The sequence below is a fragment of the Ursus americanus genome, chromosome 14 (genome assembly GCF_024610735.1).
Source record: "Ursus americanus isolate L20-20 chromosome 14, mUrsAme1.1.p, whole genome shotgun sequence".
Classification (NCBI taxonomy): domain Eukaryota; kingdom Metazoa; phylum Chordata; class Mammalia; order Carnivora; family Ursidae; genus Ursus; species Ursus americanus.
Window position 1 is genome coordinate 51,728,751 of NC_142140.1, and position 17,853 is coordinate 51,746,603.

General features: G+C 41.6%; 1 protein-coding gene and 1 long non-coding RNA gene across 4 annotated transcripts in view; one reads left to right on the plus strand and one right to left on the minus strand.

Annotated features, from left to right (window-relative positions):
• Positions 1–8,919: 8,919 nt before the first annotated feature.
• The window catches only part of LOC123777747 (uncharacterized), a 78,790-nt gene continuing 69,856 nt past the window's right edge, over positions 8,920–17,853 (minus strand). For all 3 annotated transcript variants that reach the window (XR_015726712.1, XR_006775716.2, XR_006775715.2), the window contains 2 exons: positions 9,765–9,902; positions 8,920–9,676 (listed from right to left, as the gene is read on the minus strand). This is a non-coding gene — a long non-coding RNA (uncharacterized LOC123777747). The remainder of the gene's footprint in view (positions 9,677–9,764; positions 9,903–17,853) is intronic.
• LOC123777728 (uncharacterized) lies at positions 10,635–14,703 on the plus strand. Its single transcript, XM_045774565.2, is given in 3 exon segments — positions 10,635–10,770; positions 10,953–11,013; positions 11,582–14,703. Coding segments are annotated over 3 exon segments (1,845 nt in total). The 3' UTR covers positions 13,230–14,703.

Genomic DNA, 17,853 nt, shown 5'->3' on the forward strand with positions numbered 1-17,853 from the left:
TGTGGCCTTTATTATGTTGAGGTACTTTCTCTGTATACCCACTTTGTTGAGAGTTTTTATCACAAATGGATGTTGAATTTTGCCGTATGTCTTCTGCATCAGTTGAGATAATCATGATTTTTAATCTTCATTTTGTGAATATGGTTTATCACATTGATTTGTAGATGCTGAGCCATCTACAGTGCATCATGGAATAAGTCCCACTTGGTCATGGTATATGGCCTTTTTAGTGTGTTGTTGGACTCACTTCGCTAGTATTTTGTTGAGGACTTTTCTAGCTTATGTTTATATTGGACTGTAATGTCCTGTGGCATCTTTGTCTGGTTTTGGTATCAAGGTAACACTGGCCTCATAAAATTAGTTTGGAAATGTTCCCTCCTGTTTTTTAGTAAGAGTTTGAGAAGGATTTAGTATTACTTTTTCTTTGAATGTTTGGTAGAGCTTACCAGTGAAGCCATCTGGTCCTGGACTTTCGTTTGTTGGGATGTTTTTGATTACTGGTTGACTCTTTTTACTAGTAATCAGTCTGTTCAGATTTTCAGCTTATTCATAATTCAGTCTTTATATGTATTTTGTTTCTGAGAGTTTGTGTCTTCTAGGTTGTCCAATTTTTTTTGGTGTATACTTGTTCGTAGCAGTCTCTTATGACCCTTTGTATTTCTTGTGTATATTGTAATGTCTCCTCCTTCATTTCTGATTTTATATATTTGAGTCTCTTTTTTTCTTGGTGACTCTAACTAAAGGTCTATTCATTTTATTTGTCTTATCAAAAAACCAACTCCTAGTTTCACTGATTTTTTTCTGTTATCTTTATAATTGGTATTTTGTTTATTTCCACTGTAATCTTTGTTATTTCTTTCCTTCTTCTAACTTTGGTCTTCATTTTTTCTTTTTTTCCTAATTCCTTGAGGTATAAAGTTGGGTTTGAGATCTTTCTTGATGTTAGCATTTATTGCTATGAACTTCCTTCTTGGAACTGCTTTTGCTGTATCTCATAAGTTTTGGTATGAAGTATTACCATTTTCATTTGTGTCAGGATATTTTTTTACTTCTCAGTTGATTTTTTTCACCTGTTGGTTGTTTAGTAGCATGTTATTTAATCTGCATATATTTGTGAGTTGTACAGTTTTGTCCTTGCAGTTGATTTCTAGGCCTACCATTGTGGTTGGAAAAGATGCTTGATACGACTTAAATCTTCTTAAGTTTATTAAGACTTGTTTTGTGGCCTAAGATATGATCTGTTGTGGAGAATGTTCTAGGTGCACTTAAGAATGTGTATGCTGTGTATTCTGTTGCTTTTAGATGGAATGTCTGTTAAGTCCATCTGGTTTAATGTGTCATTTTAATTCAGTGTTTCCTTATTGATTTTTTTTGTCTGGATCATACATCTATTGGTGAAAATAGGATATTAAAGTCCCCCACTGTTACCGTATTGCTATTTCTCCCTTTAAGTCTGTTAATATTTGCTTTATATATTTCGGTGTTCCTATTTTGAGTGTATAAACATTGACAAATATTATATCCTCTTAATGGGATTCACCCCTTTATCTTTATATAATGACCTCCTTTGTCTTTTATTACAGTCTTTGTTTTAAAGCCTATTTTGTGTCATACAAAATAGCTAGTTTTATTTTGGTTTTCATTTGCATGGAATATCTTTTTCCATCCTGTCATTTTCAGTCTGTATGTTACTTTCAATCTGTATGTCTTTGCACCTGAGGTCTTTTGTAAGCAGTATAGGTTTTTATTTTATTTTAAAGATTTTATTTGAGAGAGTGTGCACACCCACGTGCACACACACAAGCAGGGGAGGAGGAGAAGCAGGTGCCCCACTGAGTCAGGAGCCAGATGTGGGGCTCAATCCCAGGACTCTGGGATCATGACCCGAGCCAAAGGCAGCTGTTCAACTGACTGAGCCACCCAGGCGCCCCAGCAGTATAGATTTTTAAAAGTCCATTCAGCCACTCTGTGTCTTTTGATTGGAGAATTTAGTCCATTAATATTTTAAAGTAATTATTAGGTATGTACTAATTGCCATTTTGTTCACTGTTTTTTGGCTGTTTTGTAATTTGTTCTTTCCTGGGTCTCTTGTGATTTGAGGATTTTCTGTAGGACTAGGTTTATTTTTTTAAAGATTTTATTTATTTGACAGACAGCAAGAGAGGGAACACAAGCAGGGGGAGTGGGAGAGGGAGAAGCAGGCTTCCCGCTGAGCAGGGAGCCCAATGTAGGGCTCGATCCTAGGACCCTGGGATGATGGCCTGAGCCGAAGGCAGATGCTTAATGACTGAGCCTCCCAGGCGCCCCTGTAGGACTATGTTTAGATTCTTCTCTCTTCTATGTGTCTACTATAGGTCTTTGCGATTGCCATGAGGTTAATAGAATAGCTTATATTTATAACAATCTATTTTAAGTTGAGAACAATTTAAGTTTGAGTGCATTCTGAAACTACATTTTTATTCCATTTTGTTTTTGATATCACAATTTACATCTTTGTGTATCAGTTAACAAGTTAGTGTATTTTCATACTTTTGTCTTTTAACCTCAACTTTTTTTTTTTTTTTTAAGATTTTATTTATTTATTTGACAGAGATAGAGACAGCCAGCGACAGAGGGAACACAAGCAGGGGGAGTGGGAGAGGAAGAAGCAGGCTCACAGCGGAAGAGCCCGACGTGGGGCTCGATCCCACAACGCCGGGATCATGCCCTGAGCCGAAGGCAGACGCTTAACCGCTGTGCCACCCAGGCGTCCCTTAACCTCAACTTTCATGATTAACCCACCATCTTTACATTGGTCTGAATTTTACTATATATTTACCTTTAACAGTGTAATTTGTACTTTCATATTTTCCTGTTACTAATTAGCATCCTTTCATTTCAATTTAAATAAGTATGGCTTACAAGGCCAGTCTTCTGGTGATGAACTCCTTTAGCTTTTGCTTCGTTGGAAAACTCTTTTTCTCCAATTCTGAAAGACAGCTTTACTGAGTTGAGTTTTCTTGGTTAGCAGTTTTTCTCATTTTAAAAAGATTTTATTATTTGTCAGAGAGAGGGAGAAGCAGGCTCCCTACTGAGCAAGGAACCCAATATGGGGCTCGATCCCAGAACCCTGGGATCATGACCTGAGCCAAAGGCAGATGCTTAACCAACTGAGCCACCCAGGCGTCCCTAGCAGTCCCCTCCTCAAGCATTTTGAATATATCACACCACTCCTTTCTAGCCTGCAAAGCTTTTACTGAAAAATCTGATGGTCTTACGGGAGTTCCCTTGTACATAACAAGTGTTTGTTGTTGTTTTCCTCTCTTGCTGGTTTTAAGAGCCTCTCCTTGTCTTTAGCTTTGACACTAATTATAATGCTTCTTGGTGTGAGTCTCATTGTGTTCATTTTTTTGGGAACTCTCTGGGATTCCTGGACCTTGGTGTCTGTTTCCTTCTCCAGGCTAGGGAAGTTTTCAGCCATTATTAATGTTCAGTTTTTTTGCTCCTTTCCTCCGTGGGAGTCCGATAATGCAGATGTTGGTCGGCTTGATGGAATCCCATAAGTCCCTTAAGCTGTCTTCACTATTTTTCATTCTTTTTTCTTTCTGCTGTTTTGATTGGGTAAGTTCTGCCCTGTCTTCATTTTTCAGTTCAGTTATTCTTCAGCTCTAGGGCTTCTGTTTGGTACTTTGTTTTCTGTTTGTTGAAATTCTCACTTTTTTCATCCATTCTTCTTTCCTGAGGGAGGTGAGCATTTTTATCACTGTTGTTTTGAACTCTTTATCAGATAAATCACCTTTTTTTTTCATTAAGGTCTCTTTCTAAGGTTTTTATCTTTTGCTGCTTTGGTTTCCGTGACACTTTGTTAGGTTTTATGTGTTAGATAAAGCAGCTGCCTCTCCCGGGCTTGAAGGAATGACCTCATGGAAGAGAGACGTTTGTTGTCTCTCAAACCTTGGTGATTGTCCAAGAAGGCTATTTTTAGTTGCCCCCAGTAGTTGAGGGGGTGCCAAGACCTATCAGTGCCCCAAGAGGAGGATCCCAGTCAGCACCTAGATTCAGGCTGGTTAGAAGGCAGACCCTCAGGCAGCAGCTTTTAAAGTTTGCAGCATGACCTCTCAGGTGAAGACCGGGTGACGGCCGTGTCTGCCTCCTCCTCTGCCCTGAGCCCTGGGAAGTAACCAGTTCCGAATGGTTTCTGTCTTTGGTGCCGTCCCATTGAATACAAGCCCTGCCGGCCGCCAAAGGCAGGATATTAAGGGACTCCAGGGCACTGTATACAAGCTCTTATGTTGGAGATTCGTACAGCATGGGGGGCTTGAGGCAGGCCCGAGGGAGCATGTGAAGATGGTGCCCACTTGTTAGGAGATGGAGGGGACACGGTGGAGTATCCCTCAAACTGAGAAGGCACTTCGAGACCAAAAACAAAACAGGCCACTTCAGACCATTCACAGTTTTATTCGGGGAACCTTACCGAGGGGAGAGTGGGCAGAAGGTGGTCCACGGTAGCCACATAGTTATTCTCCAGAAGTCCAGGCCTCAGTCCACAGATTTTATAGAGGAAGGGGACACAGAAGGACACTGTCGTAAGATCAGAGGGTTGCACGTACCTCAGCGTGCATGCACCTGATTGACAGCTAACGTCTAATTGGATCTTGTGGCACCACCTGTGTGCCGGAAGGGGAAAGACTGTGTTATCTCTGACAGACCGATGGAAGGCTGGAATAAGCCTCCCCTCTTGCCAGCCTTGGTGGGCATTCCTAACGTGGGTATATTAATCTCCAAGGGGCCAGGAACACAGAGCCCCAAGAGAAGTCATTGAGCAAACATGAGCAAGATTGGAGGGCCAGAGTGGCTGTCAGTGTTGTCAGCACTCCTATACCCCTGTCTTCGCCAGTCTCTGGAGAGGATGTAGTTCGGGTGCTAGGTATGTATATGTAATTAGCAGCTTACCCCCCAGGGGTGCCTGGGTGGCTCAGTCTTTAAGTGTCTGCCTTGGGCTCAGGGCGTGATCCCAGCATTCTGGGATCGAGCCTGGCATCAGGCTCCTCTGCTGGGAGCCTGCTTCTTCCTCTCCCACTCCCCCTGCTTGTGTTCCCTCTCTCGCTGGCTGTCTCTCTCTGTCAAATAAACAAATAAAATCTTAAAAAAAAAAAAAAAAAGCAGCAGCAGCTTACCCCTCAGAACACAGCTATGCAGATAAACTAATAGGCCTCCTTCACAGAGACCGGGTGCCTCGGTCTGTTGCCTTTGCTGTGCCCTGGGAATGGTGGTAGCCAGTTAAGAACTCTTTTTCCATTTGTTAGTCTTGTGGGACCCATGGGCGTAAGCCCCACTGACCACCGGAGCCAAGCAATCTAGAGGGCTTTCCTGGGCAGCAGAAATGTTCTGCAAAAGTCAGAGTGTCAGGCAAGGCGTATGCTTCTGGGAAATACTGGAGAGCTGGAGGCACAGGGAGAGCACAAAAATTGCCTGTTTGTGGATAGCATTGCAGTAAGCACTTAGAGGACCGTTAAATTAGATGCCTGCCTTTCAAGCTGACACTTTGATTAGCAAGCAAGCTTTTTTTTTTTTTTTTTTTGGAGCGGGAGGTGCAGAAAGAATCATAAGCAGGCTCCAGGCCCACCACGGTGCCCAGTGCAGGACTCAGTCTCACGACTTGAGCCGCCGTCAGGAGTCAGACGCTTAACCAGATGAGCCACCCCGGCGCCCGTCAAGCGAGCCTCTTCAGCAGAAAGTCTGGGTGCTTCTCAGTCAGCTGCCTCTGTGCTGGGTCCTGGGCCGGCTCGGTCTGCACGTGTGAGCCTTTTAATCACTGTTTCAGTCTGCTGTAGCTGCCTGGTCCCATGGATGCAGGCTCCCCTGGCTTTCAAAGGTAGGTGTTTGCAGGCTCATCTTCAAGTTCAGGTCTTAAAAGTTGGGGGTACCCGATGTGGGGTTCAGAACCTTCACTCCTCAGGGAGAAGCTTGGGATTTTGAGTTCCCTCCTGATTGTGGGGTTGCTGCACCAGCGGTAGGTTTATGGCAAGACTGCGTCTCCGCCTTTCCAACCTGCCTTCACGTGGGTTGTCCTCGTTCATCGGTGTGCAGGAGTTGCTTAGCTAGTGTTTGGGGTTTGGGTTTTTCCCAGGAAATTATTCCATATGTAGATTCAGTGTGTCTGTGGGAGAAAGTAAGTTCAGGATCGTTCTATGTCACCATCTTGAACTGGATTATTTTATTCTGCTTAAGGTTTAATTGGTGGTTCTTTATTGTTTCCTCGAGTAGTTGCTTACATTATTGTCGACCTTTTCTTTCCCCCCCCTTTGGTTGGTTTGTTCAATGGTATAAATTTCCTCCTAGGCTCTTAAATTGCTACACCAGACAACTTTTAATAAATTCTATTTCGTATTGTTCAAAATAATAATAATGATTTCCTTAGACTTTTTTGATTCCAATATTTACAAGTTTTTTATCTCCGTGTCTTTGGGGTTTTCCAACTACTTTCCTGTTCCTGATTTCTAGATTAATGCTGCTGTTTCCTGAGAACATATTTTGTAGGATTTCTTTTGTTCTAAATTTAAGGTGTTGTATATCCCAGAAGGTGGTTTGTCTTGGTGAATGTTGCTTATGAATTTGAGAAGAATGTGTCTTTGCTGTTGATGATATAGTCCATGGATTTCAGTTAAACCTGTTGCTCATTGGTGCTCTTCAGTGTAACTAATCCTTCCCGATTTTCTTCCCGCTGGAATTCAGGTTACTGATGTGGGGGTGTGGATGCGTCCAGCTTTATGAGTTTTGCCCAACGTATTTTGCTCTTCTGTCGTTAATGCACATACACAGAAAGGATTGTTATATTTTCTTAGAAATTTGACCCCTTTATCATTACATGATTCCCTCTTTATCTGAAATTTCCTGCTTGAAGTAGGCTTTGTCTGAAATTAATATGCTCTGCCTGCTTTCTTTTGATTACTGTTGGCATGCCATACTTTCTCCATCCTTTTAAGTTTGTGTATTTATATTTAGTTCTTTTTAATGTGCTGTTGTAGGGTTTAGACCATTGGTGTTTAAAGTGGTTATTGATAATGTCGATTAATATCTACCATGCTTTTTACTCTTTCTTTGTTGTCCTTGTTTGTCTTCCGCCATTTTTTGGCCTTCTTTGGCTTTAATTGAGCATTTTATCTCTTCTCAGCCTATCAATTATGTTTCTTGACTTTGTTTTCTTGAGTTTACCTCATGTCAGAGTATTCCTAATTTCTCCCTGTCCCTTGTAACAGTGTCATTCATTTCACTTAACCAAAAGCTATTACTGATACAAAAGTGACATCTGTCAGATTTGTTAGTAAAAGAAGAGGTATTTTACCTTCATTAGTTTCTTTCCTAATGCTCTTTCTTATTTCCCTCCCGATGAATTTCTTTTCATGTTCTTGAAAAACAGGTGTATTCATGTCAAATTCCTCAGTTTTTGCCCCAGAAAGTCTTTATTTCTTCCTCATTTTTGAAGAATAATTTTAACACAGAATTGTAGGCTGGTGGTTTTTTTACTTTCAGCACTTTAAGTGTTTCACTCCAGTCTTTTCTTGCTGAAATGGTTTTGGAAAGAAGTCCAATTTAATTCTTACCTTTGTTTCAGTGTAACTGAGGTTTGTTTTCCCTCCGTCTGGGTTCTTTCACTATATTCTCTTTGTTTTTTATTTTTCTCCAGTTTGAATAGGATGTGCTTGAATTTGCATTTTTGGTTGTCTGGGGTTTTTTTTTTTTTTTTTCCTTTCCTGTTTTGTGTTCTCTTAGCTTCTTGGATCTGCAGTTTGCGAATTCGAATGGTAAGAAGATGCAGTGATGATTGCTTCATTTACTTTTTCTGTTCCTTTCTGCCTTTCTTTTCCATCAATTATTTCCATTGTGTGTATTTTACCCTTGTCATTATCCGAGAGTTCTTGGATACTGTGTTCTTTTTTTCTGTTTGCTTAGGTTCCAGTGAAACAGATTCTTCTGAGGACAGGCCTTGTTAAGAATAGAATATTCTGGGCATATTTCAAAATAGCTTCTTTTCTGTCTCCCAATTTTGAAGACAGTGGTTTGCCCTGTGTCCTCAATTCTCTGATGGATCTAAGAAGCGTTGTTTCATTTTTTTGCTTTTTCCTTGTGAGGGAGAGACTGCTTCTAAGTTCATTATATGACCAAAACGCCAAAAACCCAAAAAAAACCAAAGACCCACGTCTCTGACTCTGATTTTTGATGTTTGACTGCTCACAGCTTTTTTTTTTTTTAATGATTTTTTATTATGTTAGTCACCATACAGTACATCCCCGGTTTCCAATGTAAGGCTCGATGATTCATTAGTTGCGTATAACACCCAGTGCACCATGCAATACGTGCCCTCCTTACTACCCATCACCAGCCTATCCCATTCCCCCACCCCCCTCCCCTCTGAGGCCCTCAGTTTGTTTCTCATAGTCCATAGTCTCTCATGTTTCATTCCCCCTTCTGATTACCCCCCCTTTCTTTATCCCTTTCTTCCCCTACTGATCATCCTAGTTATGTTCCATAGATGAGAGAAATCATATGATAGTTGTCTTTCTCTGCTTGACTTATTTCACTTAGCATTATCTCCTCCAGTGCCGTCCATGTTGCAGCAAATGTTGAGAATTCGTTCTTTCTGATAGCTGAGTAATATTCCATTGTATATATGGACCACAACTTCTTAATCCAGTCATCTGTTGAAGGGCATCTCGGCTCCTTCCACAATTTAGCTATTGTGGACATTGCTGCTATGAACATTGGGTGCATATGGCCCTTCTCTTCACTACGTCTGTATCTTTGGGGTAAACACCCAGTAGTGCAATGGCTGGATCATAGGGTAGCTCAATTTTTAACTTTTTAAGGGACCTCCACACTGTTTTCCAGAGTGGCTGTACCAACTTGCATTCCCACCAACAATGTAGGAGGGATCCACTTTCTCCACATCCTCTCCAACAATTGTTGTTTCTTGCCTTGTCTTATTTTTGCCATTCTAACTGGCGTAAGGTGGTATCTCAGTGTGGTTTTGATTTGAATTTCCTTGATGGCTAATGATTTTGAACATTTTTTCATGTGTCTGTTAGCCATTTGTATGTCTTCATTGGAAAAGTGTCTGTTCATATCTTCTGCCCATTTTTTTGATTTGTTTGTTTCTCGTGTACTGAGTTTGTGAAGTTCTTTGTAGATCTTGGATACCAGTCCTTTATCTGTAGTGTCATTTGCAAATATATTCTCCCATTCCGTTGGCTGCCTCTTAGTTTTTCTGACTGTTTCCTGGGCTGTGACTGCTCACAGCTTTGAAGCTCATCCCTCCTTCCTCCTCCTTGGTCCACTTCTAGCCAAGGCAGCAAGAAAGCCCAGTGCTTCCTGCGTTGGCCGTGGCAAGAGGTTCAGTTCATACAATACAAGCATCTGCCCTTGTGTGTGAACCTTTAGTCCACTCACAACGTCAGAAAAAAGAAAAGTCTGCATGCTTTTCCCTGCTCTCTCAAGCCATTTCACGCCTGCTTGAGAGGCCTGCCTTCCTCCCAGAGACCTCAGTTACGGAATGAACTCTTTTACACCCTCTTGGCAGTACGTGGTGTCATCCGGTACTCGGGTGTTGGCCGTTGTGCTTCTGTGCACCAGATCGCCGCTCATAAATGAGAGAAAATGAGACGGCTCCCTCTAGAGTGGCTGGTCAGGAAACTTCCTCCTGAAATTGGAGAATGGAGATTTTATGTTCTTTTGGAGGAAAGCACTGCTGAATCCTTTACGTATTTAATAATCATGAACAGACTCACCATCAGACCATTGCGGATGTCCGTGAACTCCCTCGCAATCTGCAGTTCTTAACCTATTCGTCAAGCATGGGCCAGAGTGCACTGGTACAGTTTGACCAAAGAGAGTTCTTCTAGCACCTTTTCACCTCTGTATGTGTCCTGAAAAATGAGAAGCAGCCCTGAGGCTCACGTGTATAGGGTTTTTGTGGAGATGTCTGAGCCCTCACTTCTGAGTAACTTCCTGGCTCGGGACACAGAGAATGGAAAAACTGAGTGCATTAAGTATTACCCAAGTGAAAAATACTACCTCACAAGAATATTTTCATTTATCCAGCTACATCTGGCTACTTCTAATGGCCTGGAGTACCTCAGGCCGATAAGGCAAGCTGATCCTTGTTACAAGTTGCATTTCCACAGGCCTCCTGGACTCTCATGTTTGGTGATGGGACTAGAAGAACAAGCTTCCAGTTCTTCATGTGTTTTATTCATTAAAACCTCATGCAGATTTGACCCCGTACATCATGGAGTGCTGAGTTAAATGGTAGGTAAGAAGGAAGGAGATGAGAGCCTTTTTCTCAAAAGGAATTAGTGTGCTTAAAATAATACTTGTTTCATGTGTATAGCATTTCTCTCATTTCTCCAAGGTGCTCTAGAGCCTGCCACTAGAGAACAGTAACATTTAAAGTGATCACAGTAAAGATGAATAAATAATTTGCATGTGTTGTTCATGATGCTGTTAAATTTATGAGGAAGTGTGAACAGAAAGTTTCTCATGACCAAGACATAAAATAAACGTTTGGAGACCAGAGAATCATACATAATCTTCCTATAAATTGAGTATAAACCCCCAGTGCTGTCAGAATCATGTACGCTGCTGTAAATGTATTTGGGATGTTTTAGGACTCAGTGACATTTGAGGATGTGGCTGTGAACTTCAGCCTGGAAGAGTGGGCTTTACTGGATTCTTCACAGAAGAAACTTTACAGAGATGTGATGCGGGAAACCTTCAGAAACCTGGCCTCGATAGGTAAAGACATTCTTACTGAACTTTGGCCATTAGAGAACAGGTATTTCTTGCCCATCGGTCTTGTTCCGACATGTGGGAAACGACTACATTAGAGTAAGCTACACCTATCATAGACCTAAAATCTAGTGATTTTTCTGTAATTTCTGATAATGTGGAGTTATTTTTCTCCATCTGCATTTTAGAGAAAAAATGGAAAGATCATGACACCGAAGATAGGTACTACACCCAGGGGAGAAAACTAAGGTGAGTCACACAATATAGCAGTGTCCCACATGAGAATCCAACTATATCATGAATTTTTAAAAACCAAATTATTCAGGGGCTCCTGGATGGCTCAGTCAGTTAAACATCTACTTTTGGCCTGGGTCATGATCCCAGGGTCCTGGGATCGAGTCCCACTTTGGGCTCCTTGCTCAGCAGGGGCCTGCTTCTCCCTCTCCCTCTGCTTTCCACTCCCCCTACTTGTTCTCTCCCCCCCCCCACCCAATGGGTAAATAAAATCTTGAAATAAACCCAAATTATTCAAATTTATCCTTAAATTTTTTTCATTTAAAATATTTACTTAAACGTGACATGGGTGTTCAGTGTTTACAAAACTGTCCACTTGGAAATAGCATAAGGAAACCCCATGTGTTAATAATCTTTGTTTACATAATAGCTGTGGTCAAGTCCTATGTACGGAACATTCTTTTCAAGCAATTCAGAAAGGGCGGGAAATCATTTTGCTCTAAATTATAAAAATGTAATTCCAATACACTAATATTATGAATTACTAAGAAATCACTAATAATATACTTCTCATTTTTTACAGAATTCATATGGTAGAAAAACCTTGTGAAAGCAAAGAGGTTCATCAGTGTGGAGAAACCAGCAGCCAGACTCCAGATCTTAATCTAAACAAGAAAACGCCTTCTGGAGTAAAGCCACCTGAAGGTCATCAGTGTGGAGAAGCCATCACCCCAACTCCAGATCTTGATCTGAACAAGAAAAGTCCTTCTGGAGTAAAACCACCTGAAGGTCATCAGTGTGGAGAAGCCATCACCCCGACTCCAGATCTTAATCTGAATCAGAAAACGCCCTCTGGAGTAAAACCATGTGAGTGTAGTGTGTGTGGAAAAGTCTTTGTGCGTCATTCATCCCTTAATAGGCACATCAGATCTCACACCGGACATAAGCCATATGAGTATCACGAATATGAAGAGAAGCCATATAAGTGTAAGGAATGTGGGAAAGCCTTCAGTTACCGCAAATCTGTTCACAGACATGAAAGGACTCACACTGGAGAAAAACCCTATGAATGTCAGGAATGTGGGAAAGCTTTCACATGGCTCACAACTTTTCGAAGACACATGATAACTCACACAGGAGACGGACCTTACAAATGTCAGGAGTGTGGGAAAGCTTTCAGTTGTTCTACTTCATTGCGAACCCACGAACGAACTCACACTGGAGAGAAACCCTATCAGTGTAAACAGTGTGGTAAATCCCTCAGGTCCCCACTGGGTTTGCGAATACATGAAAGAAATCACACTGGAGAGAAACCCTATGAATGTAAGCAATGTGGTAAAGCCCTCAGTTGTCCCAGTTCCTTTCGAAGACATGAAAGGACTCACACTGCAGAGAAACAGTATGAATGTAAACAATGTGAGAAAACCTTCAGTTCTCCTCTAGGTTTGCGAATACATGAAAGAATCCACACAGGAGAGAAACCTTATGAATGTAAGGAATGTGGGAAAGCCTTCATTTCTCTGTCAAGCATTCGAACACACATGATAACACACACTGGAGATGGACCTTATAAATGTAAGCAATGTGGGAAAGCCTTCATTTGTCCCAGTTCCTTTCGCTCTCATGAAAGGACTCACACTGGAGAGAAACCCTATGAATGTAAACAGTGTGGTAAAACCTTCAGTTGGCCCAGTTCCTTTCGAATACATGAAAGAACTCACACTGGAGAGAAACCTTACGAATGTAAGGAATGTGGCAAGACCTTCATTTATCGCACAACCTTTCAGGGACACATGAAGCACACTGGAGAGAAACCCTATAAATGTAAAGAATGTGGGAAAGCCTTCATTTCTCCCTCAAGCGTCCGAACACACATGATAATGCACACTGGAGACGGACCTTACAAATGTAAGGAATGTGGGAAAGCCTTCAATTTTCCCAGTTCATTTCGAATACACGAAAGAACTCACACAGGAGAGAAGCCTTATGAATGTAAACAGTGTGGTAGAGCCTTTAGCTGTTACACGTCCTTTCGAACACATGAAAAAACGCACACTGGAGAAAAACCCTATGAGTGTAAGGAATGTGGAAAAGCCTTCATTTATCGCACTACCTTTCGAGGACACGTGAGAATGCACACTGGAGAGAAACCGTACAAATGTAAAGAATGTGGGAAAGCCTTCAGTCGTCCCAACTCATTTCGAAGGCATGAAAGGTCTCATACTGAATAGAAACCTCTTGAATGTAAGCAGTGTGGGAAAAACATCAACTGACCTTCATCCTTACATGTGAAAACCCCCACTGGAAAGTAATCCAACAAATATAAGAAAGTCTAATATAAGTTAATCCGTGTAAAATGTTCCAGAAAACTGTAACATGAAAGAATTGCTATGAAAGTTATAAATATATCATCAGTGCCTCATTCTTAAAGTGGGTCTCTGGACTGTGGATATTTACTACTTTCAAAAATGAACATTGAGATGAGAGAATTCTGTACGTACTCTTATTACTGTTGTTTAAAAATTAATAGATATTTGTTTTCTCCTTAAATCAGTTAACATTTTTCTCTTTCCATTTTGTAGTTTGATCCATGGGTGAAGTGGTTTCTGAATGTGCAAATAGGTTTAATTTTTATGTAACGTCTTAATCGAATTATTGATAAATGACATTTTGGTATTTGTTGGGATTTTCCTACTGGCCTCCTGCGTGTCAGCTACTGGATATCCATTACCCATCATATATACCATTTTTCTTAGGAGAAAAGCAGTCCTTGCTTCAGCCAAAAGAGCCTTAATTCCGTTTTCCTTGCTAATAAAAAAGATGGCATAAATTTGTAAACATGCAGTTTATTATGAAGTATAGTCTGATCAATTATTTCCATCCTTTGGCCTTTGCCACTCCTTCTGGCTGAGATTTGAATCATCAACTTTGCATTAAGACAGAACCATGATTGGATAATAAAATGTAGAATTGGAGATGGCGCTCCTAAATTGTGTTTTGTCACCTGGGTAATGTTGTGGCATTTTCGAGATTCTGTTTCCTTTGTGATTCTATCCCTGTAGCCTCCCTTGCGTGAGACTTGGGAGGCAGGAGTACAGCAGGCATTAGGTTTCAGAGCCACTGTACAGACAGACAGAAGCCATATAGGAGCTTTGAGGATACCTGCTTGCAGCCTGTTTTCCTGATCCCTTGCCCTGCCAGTCAGGAGTGTCCTAAAACCACAATTAACTGCTCGACTTCCATTTCTCAGAGGTGCAGGTTTCCACATACACCTTCACAAGTTCCACATCAAAGATCCATCACAGTTTGGATTTTCCTGCCAGCCCCCACGTGCCCACCAGCCAATTAACTTGAACTTTCATGGTTGGGAGTGTTCTCTGTTGCTCACTTTGCTCTCCTCTATACTATTCACTTAAGATCTAATTTTAGTAAACACCTTGTCTTGGTAACACTGCCAGTGACCGTGTATTCCTGATTCCACTGTGATAGCTACAGTGACGCAGTCCACAAGAGCCACCCTGGACTTTGTTCCTCTGCTGCGCTGTGTAGCAACTGCTCTGACCCTGTCCTTTCCTGTGAGAACTGGCACCTTCCTCATACCAGGCAGATGATGGCTGTTTCCCTTTGCTCACAGCTGTGCATAATTCCTCAGTATGTTTTCAAGTATGTTTGTATGTGATTAAAAGCAATGCATCTGTCAAACAAGATCTTCTGTAGTCATTTCTTCAAACATCTTATTAACTGGGGCACCTGGGTGGCTAATTTGATTAAGCGTCTGCCTTTGGCTTAGGTCATGATCCCAGGTCCTGGGATCAAGCCTGTGTTGGGCTCTCTGCTCAGTGGGGAGTCTGCTTCCCTCCTCCCTCTGCCCCTCTCCCCCATTTGTGCTCGCTCTCAAAATCTGAAAACATTTTATTAACAGTTTTAATACAATTTGTATGCTAACAGATACTGAGTCTGTCATTTCCTGAGAGCAGATACTAAAATAGCCCATTGTAATTATGAATTTTCAGATCAACTTTGTAACTTTGTCAAGTTAAGCCTACGTTCTCAGTATTGCCTTGTGTATACACGTTGAGGTACTGCTCATTCTTTTGTAGGTGCAGTCTTTGTCCTCTGTGTAGGGCTACTTGCTATGATCAGACCGTGTTAGATATGCAGCGACATTACTCACTCAGGTGTGCCACTGATGAAACCAAAATGCAAGGACTAAGACATTCTAGACGTTGATGTGATCAACTAACTCATTTCTCAAAAAAAGAAAGAAAAAACACACTGGGCTCTTGAAAAAGGCATTCATTGGGGCTTGCCTCTTGTAAGCCCAGGCTGCAGCCCTCATGGAAGCCAGAACGGTGTACTCAGACAAACCTGCTGTCTTCTGAATGGGTCTCCTGCTGTTCAAGGCATTAGACTCAACCCTCAGTTTTTAGGGCCCATAACTTTGTTGTCATCACATTTGCTGGCAGGTTATGAGAAGAGGCCTTTCCACATCTGACATTTATGTCAAAATGGTCGTTTTCACAGGCCCTTATTTATTGTAATCGTGCCCAACAGCCAACACTCTTTTATCCCACCCCTGGACCTTCCTCCCAACATCACCTGCACTCTGTACCCTGCATGTCAGTACTTCATTTGGGGCTCCCTCTTTCAGAACCACCTCAGGGCCAACTCAACACAAATGGGATATTTCCTACCAACTACATGCATGCACTCATTGTCATGGGAGTCACTGGCACTGTCCTGGGCACATATGATGTCATTCAACAAACTCACATCACTGAGCCCAATCAAAAAATGTCCCAAACTCTCTAAGCACAGGTAGCAGACAGCTAATGTTTGAGAGGTTTTCTAAGGAGGAAAACTGGCAACTGTGGTCGCTGATGACTACCTGGCTTTAGACTGTTTATGGCCAGGCAGGGAGAGTTCCGTTCCCTTAAAGGGACTGCTTGCTGCATGTAGACAACACTGGCAAAGTGTCATCAATAACTCAACAAATGAGACAATGGATGAAAAGAACCAATAACATTACTAAAGTCATTGAACAGAGCTCTGGAAGCCTACTGACCTGATACTCCTGGATCTCTCCCAAAACCTTGGGATGACTAGATTCCGATGCTTTTTTCAAGTTTTCCTCATCTTGATTCTAACATGTTGCTTGTGCTTTTCATGTGACTTTAAAAATTCATATTCAGGGGCACCTGGGTGGCTCAGTCGGTTAAACATCTGCCTTCGGCTCGGGTCATGATCCTGGTGTCCTGGGATCAAGCCCCGTGTTGGACTCCCTGTTTAGTGGGGAGTCTGCTTCTCTCCCTCTGATCCTCCTCCTCACTCGTGCTCTCTCTCTCTGGCATGCTCTCTCTCTCTCTCTCTAATAAAATCTTTAAAATTCAATTCATATTCAAATTCAAATTTGTGTAAATACAATGTGGCATAATTCAGTCAACAATCATCAAAGAACGAACTTTAGTAAAGACACTGACTCCTTTTTTTGATGTTTGACTACTGGCTTTAGATACCCACTCACCCTGCCTGGCCCACAATGGACAATAAACTAAGAGGGTTCACACATGCCCCTTTTCTTTTTGTGCTTATGTTAGGAGGGTCAAACTTTGAAAACCCACAGCCTCAACTCCTTGATACGTTAAAGGCTCTACCTGCTTTCTCCCTCTTGATCCAGCCACCTGAACCCACTTGCACTTGCCCTACTTCTTAAAGTCCCTCTGAGTAATGAACTGGGAATGGAAGCCACTCGATCCAGTGACCTATAGGAACACAAACTATAAGAGATGAGTTGCTCGAGAATGGACTACCTTGAGAATTAAGTAGTTTGGGGAACACAGTCTTGAGGTACTCCCCGCAATTCACAAATTCTCCCTGCAGAAGCCAAACCAGGTTCTCACTTTGAGATCAGAAAAAATAGCCTCACGCAGAAAACAGAAGGAAATGTTTTGATATGTACACAATGCAATCTGTTCTCTGTAACTTGGGCCATCCTCCAAAGAAAACCAATTTGCCAAAGCTTTATCTGATTGGGGAAAGAGCAATTGCACAACTCCAGCCTTCTTCACCTTTCCTCTTTGACAAAAGGGGCAGAATAAAGGCCAAGAGCCTTTTCTGATTTTCATAGTCAAGGGATTCTATGCCATCAAAACATCACAGGTTTAATCATAACATAATAGAACGTGTTCCCTCCCAAAAACCAACGCATCATATCGGCAGGGTACCAATGTAAGAACTGGTTACAAAAGCTGCAGGACACAGACTCTACCTAAGATTGAGTTGCTCGGGAGCCAAACACACTGAGGAGAAAAATACAAGGACACTGAAGCATACTGAAGTCCCTGATACCTACAGCCACAATAAACATTAAACTCCAATTCAAGAACACATAAAACCTCCCAACTAAAGGCCTATTTTCCTCAAATCCTATTAACTGATACACCGTGTCTGGCTTTCAACCAAAAACTGGAAGGCATACTGAAAGGGAAGAGAAAACTTTAAGAGACAAAGCAATTATCAAAAGAAGACTCAGGTACAGGAGAGACTTTAAACAACTGGGCTATGAATTGTAAATAACTGTTAGTTTCACACAAAGCCAGCTTCAGAACAAGGAAGATTATCTGGGAGAAAGAGGGGCATTACATACTAGTAAATGTGCCAATTCCCCAGGAAAACATAATAAACCTTAATATTATGTGCCAAGCAACAGATTGTCAAAATAACTGATCCAAAATGTACAGAACTGCAAGGTAAGATAGACAAGTCCACGATTATAATTGAAGACTTCGACATCCCTCATCAGATCTAGCAGGTAGAAAATTGGCAAATGAATTGTTGAAGGCAGCAGTACCATCA